The sequence below is a fragment of the Myzus persicae genome, unplaced genomic scaffold, assembly GCF_001856785.1.
Source record: "Myzus persicae strain clone G006 unplaced genomic scaffold, MPER_G0061.0, whole genome shotgun sequence".
Taxonomy (NCBI): domain Eukaryota; kingdom Metazoa; phylum Arthropoda; class Insecta; order Hemiptera; family Aphididae; genus Myzus; species Myzus persicae.
In genome coordinates, this window is record NW_019104322.1 from 193,746 (window position 1) to 207,256 (window position 13,511).

Genomic DNA, 13,511 nt, shown 5'->3' on the forward strand with positions numbered 1-13,511 from the left:
ATAAAAAATATAATACTTTAAATTATTATCTATACGTATATTATATATATATATATCTACTATTAAACTATATTTCCCAGACACATTATATGATATCATATATACTTGATGTATTATACGTGTCATTTATTAACTCATTTCTAGGACCATTTTGAGGAATTTTTTTATTGAACATTACTTTGATATGTTAACTTATACGTGTATATAGTATATATGTTTTATATATCTGGGGGTTATATATATATATATTATACATTTCTAAACTATAATATCATGTGAATATAACTGTCGAATTGCACAGAGCGTCAACGCCCAAGCCGCGTAATATTGAAACGTTTTTTTTTGGAATCTCGTATGAACGACCACGTGAGTGTGTGTGGTGCGTTTTCACTCAGATCGAGCTGACAATCCGGTAAAACGCATTACGGTGATACGTCATAAAGACGATCGCAAGTGCGGATAAAAGGCGTGCCATTAGTCATCACCGCATTGCAAAAGACGACGCAGTCCTTAATGGACATTATAGCTAGAAATGCACTCGACGATGAGCACCTCCTATTAGGATAATAATATATATACTACACAGTAAGAGCTCTTACACTCTCTCTCGCTCTCTCTCACGCACATCCTCCCCCTCTTTTGCGGTTACTCGAATTTTTTTCAATCCAATTTTTTTCTTATAAGCTTAATACTAATATATAATTACCGAACACGAGAGTAGTCGAAAGCATATAATATGTATGATTACATTGCACCAACAGGCGAGAGGGAAAAAATGAGCAGTTGAGTACCTTCGTATATTCACTATACAAGTGTTGTATCAGGTACCTATATCAAAGACTACATCGTCTTTATAGTATATTTTTTTTAATTGCACTCTGCTGAAGATTAATTATTTTGACAATAATGTATAATTATGTACGGGTGTAAATTAATACAATCGGATCATATTGTGTGATCTAAAATTCGTCGTTGCCACGTCGTTAATGTATTTTTTTGTGAGTATAAGGAAGAATATGTTTGATTTTCTCTGTACTTGTTAGTTTGCTTGCTACGCACTGGCACTGCAACTTAACATAAAGTTTATCTACCACTCACACTGACACAACTTACTCTGTTGATATTCGACGAACCTTTATCGTCAAACAAATCATTTAAATGATTTATTCACTCGTGCAATAGATTATCTAAATACATTTTGTACATTTGGGTGTGTGTTTGTGTGTGTGTGTGTACATGTATACTATTCTTTCATCTAAATGTATGGAGAATTTTCAAAAGTTTTGAGAACAAGAGTTCAAAACAAGATACAAACACATTTCATTCTGTCCATGGGCATTATAGCTGGATGGTGGCCTGGTTATATATACAGGTACTAAGATTGTATCTTAATTAAAATATCTTTAATTTCGATGTCTTGCTACCTACTAAATATTTTCTGCCTCAAGGTTCCGAAATGTGTCAACCTTTTAAAACGATAACTATTCATTCGCTGTCGTCGACAAACGCATTGAAATATTTTATAAAATTAAACATCGAATTGTTGAAAGCCTTTATCATATAAGACTCTCAAGTCATATAGATAGGTAATTTAAATTTTTATTTTCATATCCCACATGTTTTCATTTCTTTTCGACAATATAGTAATATTAAGTAGCTCTTGCAATTTAAGTAAGATGTTTTCATTCAGCCCCAAACGTATGTTATTTCGAATTTAACCTTCGTTATACATGCAATATTAAAAGTTACAACCGTTCGTAGGACATTGTAATATATTAAGCTCAAATTGAATAATATTGTATGTTTCTTTAGGGTATACAGATCGATGACACGTGCAATATTTAAATGGTATGATAATAGAAGCTCTATGTCAAAAATGACAGTTATAATATTTTGTATAATGGTATATTATTACTCCTAACACCTACGTGTACCTATGTCCTATATGTTTATATTATTATGATTTATAGCATTGGACGTTTTATTTTTATTGTTTTCTCATTTTAAACAGTTTTTAGAGAAACGAATGAGTTAATAATATTTTACATGCAACGATTTAAACTTAATTGGCCCGGTATTGAAATATTATGGAATCCTCTTAATATATATTTATATTATGACGAATTATTTAAATATATTACTATTTTTGTGATCGTCGTGATAAATAAAATCGTTATATAAGTATATAATACACGTCGCAATACTGCAATAGGGATGGTGTTCAATTTAAGCATATTATGTATTTTGTACTTTGTAATATTGTTTATTACCGATTTGTCTAATAGCTTGTAATAATGGTGGTGTTTCAAATAAATACCAAACAAATTACGGCGACAATAGTGTAATATACTATAATGCCATACATTAATGAACATCAAACTCATTAAAAAAGTAACATGACATAAAACTGACACGTTGATAAAAATGTTAATCATATTATCTGATATCACTATAATTACTATTATAAAGAGTATCATCATAATAGTTGTTTTAATTACATTTATATATTAATTAATCTAATTTTGCAAATTGTATGGGCATGTTTATCATAAAGAGCTAGAAGTATAAACTGAAAACTACATAAAAATAGTGTTTTTAATTGAATACCTAATGAAATACTTAAAAAAGCTGCAATACTATTCAATTCTGTAAACTAATAAAATAGCTACTATATTTTCCTTCTTTTTTTTTATCTTCCTCCTAACCTAACAAACTTAGTCCGACCGTTAGGTACCTGCCCAGCATATCTGAAAATTATTATCTATTTTTTCATACAACATTATCACAACTCGTTTTTCTCGTTGGATTGTTGCAGGTAACTGTTTACCAGGACTACAAGAGAACTCTGAAAGTGTTGGTTACCAGCACCGCGGTTATGGTGGCCGGCCGGCTGTGCGTCATGTCGGGCACGGTGCCGTCATTCGCGGCTTCAGACAACCCAGCGGCCAAGCACCCGGACCCAACTGTTAGGGCGCTGACGTTCTTGCACTTGCCCGTGGTCAGCGCCCGGCTGCTGGTGTGGCCGCAAGTGCTCAGCTACGATTGGTCGATGGACGCTGTGCCGCGGATCGAGTCGGCGGCCGACCCCCGAAACGTGGCCACGGTGCTGTTCTACGCGGCTCTGGCGGCCGTCGCCCGAGCTTCCGTCCGGCGGAAACGGGCCGCCGTGGCCGTGGCCGCCGCCGTGTCCGTCGCCTCGTACGTGCCCGCATCCAACGCCCTGTTCTACGTCGGTTTCGTGGTGGCCGAGCGCGTGCTGTACATACCGAGTGTCGGTTACTGCTTGCTAGTCGGGTGCTCGGCCACCGCGCTGGCCAAGGCCACCAGTGGACGCCGGTCGGCCATTGTGTACGCCCTATACGCTGCCACGGTGGCCACCTACGGTCTGCGGACAGTGCTCAGGAACCGCGACTGGCGCGACGAAGAGTCCCTCTACCGGTCCGGCATCCAAGTCAACCCGCCAAAATGTAAGTAGACGCGTGTGACCTTTTTGAATAATCTTCGAGTCCAATTATAAATTATTAAACGTGGTTATTTCAAAGTGATTCTTTCGATTCCAAATGCTTGAATATTTTTAGTTTTTAGGTTTAGAGTACTTATACCTAATATAATAGGCGATACTTAACCTACCTAATTAATATAATGATATTTCAAATTTGTTGAACAAAATATGTTCTATTTGGCTTGTCGTGGACACACAAATAACATCTATAGTCGTAACTAAAAATGTTTCCATTAACTCCTTTAATTTTTTAGTGGTGGTACGTACAGTATGTTGAATACATATAATACCCTAAAAAAGGTTATCACATGGCGTAAGATCAGATGACCTAGGAAGCCAGGTGCAAAGCACATAGGATGATTAATTTTGAATAATAACCCCGAATTTTATTATTTTATTATTTTATTGTCGCAGTATTCCATATGGTCATAAATTGTCCACATGACCACAAACCGTCTAACAAATCAGGTGTAGAATTTTTGCTTCAAAGGCTTCAAAGTCTGTATCGTGCCTGCTGCAGGTAACAAAAATATAAAACTTTAACATGTTACACGGTTCGTCTAATTATGATTTATGAATTATAAATTTTTTTATTTTTTTCATTTCACCAGTATTTTTTAATCAAATTAAACGTTTGGATAACTATTGTCTTACGAAAAGTTTAATGACATATTTCTAGAAGACTTAAAAGCTAAAGCAATACAACTTTCGATATTACAACAGAGCCGTATTTAATCCATCTAGTAATAACACTATATAAAGTCATCCGATACTGTGTGCTACAACAATAATAATATATAGTTTTCGTATACCTAACACATATTTATATATATATACATATATATACATTATAAAATGTATGTATGTATTGTATACAGATGTGTTTAAATTAATGCTCACATTTCGAAAGAACACGTACCGCAACTTAGATTTACATTTGTAATTTTACGCAACTCGGAGAAAAGTTATTCGACGAAAAACCATAGGTTTTCAAGAAATTGCAATTAGTCATTAAGTGTATTCCAATTCATATACACAATACAGTGTGCCATAAAATAATATATTTTCTTCTAAAACAATATAAAATATATTCTTCAGTAATGTACACTTTTCAAAAACTCATTAAAAGAGTTTTCCTCCCGAAATTCCTTATCTTAAATTGTACCTACGACTTCTTCTCCGTCCCAACTACCAAGTTATTATAATAATGTAGATTATCTCTATGAAAAAACCTCGAACGTTGATCGTATACGCTTTTTAGGTTTTCTGTGTGAAAACAAAAACAATTTGATAACGTGTTGTTCTTGTTTAATCGCTGTTGCAGTTGTATACTTCCCACCATGCGTTCTCCACTGTAAGTTTAATAACAACAGTAAACATATCCATCCAGTATCTATTGACTTTATACTCACATGTATTTTTTAGGGCAGTCTTTTAAGAGTTAATTTTTAAAAAGTAATCGAAATACGTATTTTAATACACAGTTAAAAAAGCATTAAAACGATACGAATACGTATAATATATTGAAACAAACACTTTCAAATGTGTGAATGGAATTCTTTTATAAATAAAAACCAATGTTAAACTTAGTTTTTTGGTTATTTTCTTGGTATCTATTCATCAATTGTATTTAGCGTTGTATATTCGATATTGGGCGATTTGCAAGTATAACAATAAATTACCTATCAGTTTTCCTTTTTTAAAACTTCAGTTGTTTATAAGTCGCACATCAAAAAAATATTTCGACCGTATTTAGAAATGTAGCATTTTAGAATTAATGTTTTTATCTTGAAAGTTATTTTTAATTGTACAATAACATCGATGGACTATAGTACTTAATTTTAGTATATTTTCGGTTTACCGTTATTTTAAATGGAAGATTTGCGCCTCTTTAACGATTATCAGCTATAAATTTGAAACTAAGTATAAGTAAAAACAAACCTTCTGGAAATGTTTATTATACTATTATAAACATAATATATTATGACTTATTCGAACATATCCCTTTAAAATATATATTATTATAGTATATTATAATATTTTATCATATTTATTATTTTTTTTTTTTTTAATGAAAATATTAATAAGGCACTAAATAAGGAAAAAATCCATTTTAAATACAAACATTTTGAAAAAGTATTGAAAATACGCATTTGAGTATTGGACATAATAATATATATATACATAGTACTTATAAAGTATTTTAATTCTTTATTTAAGTACTCTTACAGAATAGCTTTATAAGACTGGTCAAGAGAACATAATATCATACAAAATAGTAAATCCAGGTTTTACCTACAGTAATAATATTATATATTATCTACATACATTTGTTTGAAAAATAAGTCCATGCGGTTTATGGTATTTATGATCACTGTCAGACGAAAAACATTACGTATTATACGTAGGGATACGTTTTGAGATATTACAGTGTGCTGTCCCGCTGTAAGACAACTAGACAATATTTTACATGTTTTATATTTATATAATATGTATATTGTATATTGTATGTATATAATATATATATGTAAATACTTTCTGTTACGCAGTTTTTAGTTTTTACAATGTAAGTGCCGGAATTCTCAGAAAAAATACGTTCTGTTAGACGAACACTGTACGTACACCGTCTAATAAACTTCTTAGTGTTTTTAATTTTGTGCCCCTTTCCACTTATAGCCTCTCAGGCTGCCAGACCATACCTATCAATCCACGGGCTACAATCCTTCGATCCGGCAGCGCGCGCCTGTTTTAATTCAATCAAACGGAATAGGTTCCACTGATCGCTTCCGTTCTTTTCCCCTCTTTTTCATCGTCACTATTTCTCCCTCTCTTTCGCGCACACACACATACACACACACTTTCTCTCTCATTTTCTCTCTCACCCTAATTCTCATCTCGAATCTTGATTAAATTTTAGCCTATGGCAATCTTGGTTCGATACTCAGCTCTCAAGGCAGAACAAACGAAGCAGAAATGGCATACCGATCGGCACTCAAACACCGGCCCAACATGGCTGACGTACATTACAACCTGTGAGTAACAATATTTTTCTACTTTTAAACTATAATATACTCTAGGTAAACCCATCACCTCTGTCCTTATTATATAATCACAAATTTGCGAGCAGACCACAATTGTTACTAATATTGTTTACATAGGAAATGCTGCATTATTTATTTGTTTTTTTTCAAGAAACTGCTAAGGCTAATGCTATTTTCGAAACTCTATAAATAATATCGTTTACCGCATACCTGTCAGAGTAAAAATAAAAAATAAAACAATTTTATACTTCGAATTTTGTATATATTCCGTTGCCTTGTTTCACTCGTAAAATATGTTCCGTTATTTATCGGAGGGGTGAGTTTTGTGCCAAATGTGCCGTATAACAATCACAGTCTTTATTGAAGACCGTAAAAAAATATCATTTCTTATTGTTCCTCATCTCCTTTTCGTCTACGGAACAAAACAATAAATTGAGATACGCTAGGAAAAAACAATTTAATAACACACCCAAGAAGCTTATGGCTGTCCGAAAGTTGATGGCTTTTATACGCCTACTTTTGGTGAACGAGGGGGATATATATTTTTTCTTTTCTTTTTTTTTCGTTTTATCTAAAAAGAATGAAACGTCATGTTACTCACATAATGAAACTCAAGAGTATAAAAAAAAAATGCAATAAAAACCACATTGTTTTGTAGTTTAGTGGTATAGAATGACATGTGGTCTAGAACATTACAAGTGAAACGATCACGTTTTCGTGTGATTTGTCTTGGTTACTTTCAACCCAATTCTTTTATTTTTCCCAAAATTTAAATCCTGTTGTATAAAAATACACACATTTTTTGCCATCCCCTTTGCGACTATAATATATTGAAAATCATTATTCAATATCTTTTTTTTTCATTTCAATGCCGTCCTTTTGAAAGTATTTTCATAGAAAGCATCAATTATAAACGTATTTAAACAAATATTTAATTAATAGAAGTAAAAAATTATCGATCCAAACTTTAAAAAAATTCCTTTGTTAGTTGGTCTTATTTTAATACAAAAATTTAAGATGATAGTATATTTTCACAGAGAATTCTTAGAATAACTTTCTTTATTGAAGATGATGCAAAATATTTTCTAAAGAATTTTTCTCTGAAACCGATAACTTGTATTCAATACGTTTCTCATCGTATATAGTATTAATATATTTATTTAATACATTTTTAAAATAAAATATAATCATAAATATAAAATGTATAACATTTTAATTGACATTTATTAGTTTCTATGTTAAATGAAATTCTCTTACCCCACCTAATTTTCACATATTTAGAATTTTCATAAATGTTTAAAACTTTATCATCATGCAAAAGTAGTATATTATATTTTAATTTTACTTGATGATATTAAATTGGTTATGTAATAAAATATAAAATAAGGGCATGTTACTAATTGTTTATCATGCAATTCATATCCCGTTGAGCGTACTTAAAATAAATATCAAATTAATTATAAAGTATTAATAATTAATAAGTAATAATAACTATAAACTAATAATCATATTTACTATATATATTAAAATATATGTAATAATTCAAAGACTATATAGTAAACACTTACCACAGTATGCAAACTATGTAGCCTTTAGTGAATTAAAGTATTGATCGGTTTGAAAAGCCTCTGGAATTTTGGGTATTAATATTTAACAAATTTAACAGAACTCTTAACTCTTAAGTTTCCATTGTGAACACAGGAAGACAAGTAAAAATCAAAATCATTGTCTTGGGCCAGCCTGGTGCAGTATGTTAAACTGAAACAAAACTATTATAATCGTTAAATAAATTAACATTTTAGAAAACCTTTAATATCGTTAGTTGATACTAATTGTTATAAAATATAATGGAAGTTAACATTGAAACTTAATTTTTTCTAATGAAATGAATAGCTATATTTTTTAAATAGTGTGGCTCTAGAGTATTATATATTATGTAAAATTAAAGAGCCTCTCTAATACAAAATACGTTCTAACTTTTCGGACTTACAATAACAACAACGGGAAACACCATTTATAAGGGTGTCCGCAGTACAGCATTTTTAGATGTATAGCCTTTGAGTCCTAAGCACCCTCGTGCCACACGACTTGTATAATTACATTTTTAACTTGTGTTCTTATATAGTTATATAGCTATTTTATTTGAACTTTTGGAAATTGTCTTAAGTTAATTAAACCACTTCACCACACAACTAATATCTAGACCACTGACAGAACCTCACGTCACAACAATATGGTATTATCGTAAAACCAGACAAAATAAACAAAATAACCATCACATGTTACAAATTTTCATTTTTTCAATAACCAACTAGTTAAAAACATTTTAGTATAGGATACCATTTTTATTTCTCTGTTGCGTTGCATAATTACTATTAGAAAATTGGAGACACTGATTATTGTTTTTATATCTTTTATTTATTTTTTCATCCAACATGTTTTATAGACAAGTACATGTATGTATCTTTTATAATATGTCATCTAATACGTATCTAATCGTATTATAATATAATATGTCATTCAATTTATTTTATCTAAAAAAACTAATTATTTACTTGGTGTTTGATCTATATCTATTCATCTGATGTATTTTATGGTTAACTCAGAAATCTACCTTTAATATTACAACTGTGTTCCACAGTTCCACTTGTCAGAAGTTTCCGATATTTTGGCTAGAATTTGCGGTACAAAATTACGTGGTGACCACATCTACTTGCCCTCTCATCAAAGGGGAGACTGGTCGCAATTAAAACTTGCTAAATTCATTCTGAGATAAGATATTGTTTAAAATTATTCGACGTTAATACCGCATTCACCAATCGAAAAATATTTTTGTGGCTCATTATTATTTTATATAGACATCCGAAAGCTTCACTTGCACTGCGATTTTCGTGAATAATAATCGAACAAATTTAAAGAAACTATCAAACCTATAACCTTAATCAAAATTATCATAAATACAGTATTCTATATTTCTTAAGTAGTTGAAAATTTGCGATATGAAAAATATAGAACCCTAAAATCCGACCCAAGTACTGACGTCCTAAGAAAAACTCCTAAAGTGAGCCGTACCTCAATGTCTTATACTAAAGTTACCTATTTTTTTTATTGAATACATACATAATATATTTATGTTTATATAGCTCAAACAAGTGTTCATATTGGCGAACAATCACCATTAAAAACCCATTAAACAACATTCGTAGGTACATGAAACTCGGAAGATTTTAATTAATTAGCTATTATGATGTAGCATCTGATATTGAGAAACTTGGAAAATATTTATGATTGGGTACCAATATACAATAAAAATAAATTAACAAATAAACATTTGTATACAAAATTAAAACATGTATAGTGGCTAATATAACCAATAAGGCAATAAATTATATCAGTTATTCTTCATTATTGACAAAAAAATTAATTAACAAAAACCGATTAAAATAAGTATAAATAATATATCCTTGGGTAATAAAAGTACAACTAGTTTATAATTTGTTCTTGAACTTAATACATTTAGCTACATTTCAAACTTTAAAAGTTCATGCATGCTATGTACTGTTATTTTGATGTGGGTTGTAACTTATAACTTTCGTGGTGGATGTCATCTTCATATGTTTATCGTATATTGTATTTATTTTTGTATTATTATAATTATTATATTCAAAATTAACTTTTTTTTAAATTAATCTAAGTAAGATTTTTTTAATATACCTACTCAGGAAATCTTTATAAATTATACAATTTTAATAAATTAGTATAAATTAGAATAATTTTAAAATTATCTTAGTCCCCTTATCTTCTAATCCCTTAATCATAGACTCTTATGCTCGATACTTAAAGTTTATCTACTTGATAGAATTTCAATGGAAGTACCTACCTATATCAACATTTTCAAAAAAATTCATCTTATTGTTAAAATTATACAATAAAAAAGATGATTTTCGTTTGAAAAAAATATTATTTTTCCACATGACACATAAATCGAATAAAAAATCTGAGTATTTTAAAATATAGTTANGAATTTCAATGGAAGTACCTACCTGTCCTACCTATATCAACATTTTCAAAAAAATTCATCTTATTGTTAAAATTATATAATAAAAAAGATGATTTTCGTTTGAAAAAAATATTATTTTTCCACATGACACATAAATCGAATAAAAAATCTGAGTATTTTAAAATATAGTTAATAAATTCATTATTAAAGGAAAACATATTTATTGAATCATCCTGTATTTTATACACAAATATAGTACAATTTATATATTGTATCCTATTTATGATATTTTTAAACGACTTTCTTTATTTATAGATGCCTTATATTTTTGATATTTCCGAAAACTCAAACAATGTGGTCAACGCGTTGGCCACGCGGATCAAAGAACCCAATGTGCGGCCAGCGGGATTCGTCTGCGGCTGCGGTCGGAAAATCGCCAATTTCGCACTTGAACTACGTTTCGAAAAGCCAATATTCGCGTTAGTTCTTCGAATCGCTTTCCACTATGGTTCGCAGAGTATTAAACTCCGAAACGGATTTCGTTCGCGAGCACACAATGGCTGTGTCTGTAATAATATAGTGTCGTTGGGTCAACGCGTCCGACTCTCTCTGTCCCTGTCCCACACTGTCTCTGTATAGCTGTATCTCTGTCCCTTCTCCGTTCCTCAGTTTCTTTTGGTCCGTCTACACAATATTATATATTTCTCTAAAACTGTAAGAATGGGCAAAGCGTTAATGTGAATCACACTGCTTCAAACACTGATGGCCGGAAACGGATTTGGCAAAACTGACATGCGTATATTGTTGCTATTGTTATTACTATTAATATCGCTTTGCACCTAAAGACTTATAGTATTTAAAACCTTAGAACATTACTGTCCTCCCGAGAATCATTCGAATCCACTACGAGTGTGGGCTGGTTCTAGCAGAGTCCATCGCAGAATGTTGGATATAAAATCTCGACAGAAATCTATAACCACAGATATAAATTTCAGCGATTCGTAACAAATGCCGCCGTTGCTTAGTATATAGTTTCTGCGCCCAGTTTAGTACATATATATGTATATGTATATATATATATATATATATATATACACGACTTTATAATACACACATATATATATGTGTGTGTGTGTGTGTGTGTGTGTGTGTGTGTAGTGATCGAGAAAGCAATATGTGAAAAGGAATCGTTTACGGCCGACAGTTTGGACCGATGGTGCAGATGTCACCAGGCAATAACGTTCCTCCGCCACCCGCTCACCATGCTTTTGGCGCGAGCGCATATAAAAAGAAAGCGTAATAAAATTAAGGACAAATCGGCCGCCGCCGCTGACTTGAAACCGAATTGGCGACCAAACTTCACGGTATAAATAAGCGAGCGAGCGAGCGCGCACTCCCTTAATATATATATTAGGTACATATATATATATATAATATGTATGTACAATATGCTGCAACAGTGATAAATTTGCTATGTATTATACTTTGTACATTTTCGGATTATCGGTGGAAACTTCTTTTTCCCCTCCCCGGGCACGATAAATGGAACAATTTTGTCCCCGCACGGTAACCCCGTTTCGTCGCTTTGTCTGATTCGGTCCTTACGGGATTCTTTTTTTAGTGAGAGGGAAATAATATAATAGCGTAGGATGCGAAACAGTGCTGCCGAAGTACACATAATAATATTATTAGCTTTAAAAACGAAACACGCACACGGTAGTGACGGTAGGAGGGCGAATTGTTATTGCTGCAGATGATTGAAATTATTAAGTTATTGAGAAGGCGCGTTAGCCTATATATAACAAAATAAAATACATAATATAAAGCAAATTATAATATATAAGGTGGATTTTTTCAATGTTCCGTCATATTTGCTGGCAGCAGTTGAAACACTGAAAAGTCGTTTATCATAATTAAGGTCATTATACTTCTAAATGGTTTTTTAACAATATTTATGTTTTATTTGAATGACAACCCCTGCTATTATTAAAATAGCCTTGAAAAATATTGATGGTCGTTATGGAGTTTATAATTTTTATTTAAAACATAATAGTACAAAGTTTAAATAACAATTATGGCTGAGGGCTGTAATTCCTCACCACTGTAGGTAATCATACTCAGCACCTTAAACATATAATTTTTAATAACCATCAATTTCTCTTGACATCAATTCCTTATGAATAAATATTGAAACCCCATAATTGATTCATTTAGCATGCACATCAACATTTTCATAAAAAATATTCTACTCCAGAATGAAAAATTTAAAATACTAGTTATATAATATACATTGTAAACAGAATAGAATGTCAAACGTCCGCAAAATGCCGATGCTCATTTCTAATAAAAATAAACAGAATAATATTAGAAATTTTTTCCCGATGAGCGTATTCAATGTTATTATGAACAAACAAAAGGAAATATCTGAAACGTATTATATTATAGCTATCGAATTCCGAGCGACATATATTCCGCACAACGTCGTGTGTCTTACGCACAACAATCGCATTGTTTAAGTAATAAAATATTTAAATCCGGCGACTGCCGTTTATCGGTGAAAATATTGTTATTCTCTTTGATCACTCAACTTCCTCACCGCAAAGCGCTTTTCGTTCGACTTAAAGACCATAGCACAATATACGATTCCGCATTCCGATCCGCGTCGTAGCCCCTAGGTATACAGGTCACCGAGTTTTCGATTACGGCGACTCAACGTAATACCTGAACGGTGAATGTGACTACACCGTATACTTATCGGCAAAATATCCATGACAATGGTATTCTTATGTGTACAAAAATGATTTATTATAAATTATATATTGTGTGTATATTGTACACAGCGATAATGTTTATATTATGTTATGTAGCCAGATGTAGGTATATTATTACGACGGTAATTTTATTGGGACGACTTTAGTAGTTCGGGCACTAACCGATTTTGTATTGTCTGAAAATATTAATTGAATAC

The 13,511-nt window shown here is 31.6% G+C and overlaps 1 protein-coding gene across 1 annotated transcript in view; it reads left to right on the plus strand.

The window, feature by feature from the left end:
* LOC111041150 (transmembrane and TPR repeat-containing protein CG4341-like) overlaps positions 1-13,511 on the plus strand; it is an 87,791-nt gene that overhangs the window by 35,653 nt on the left and 38,627 nt on the right. Inside the window, exons 6-7 of the mRNA XM_022325340.1 lie at positions 2,816-3,467; positions 6,420-6,534. Of these exons, the coding sequence (XP_022181032.1) occupies positions 2,816-3,467; positions 6,420-6,534 (767 nt within the window). The remainder of the gene's footprint in view (positions 1-2,815; positions 3,468-6,419; positions 6,535-13,511) is intronic.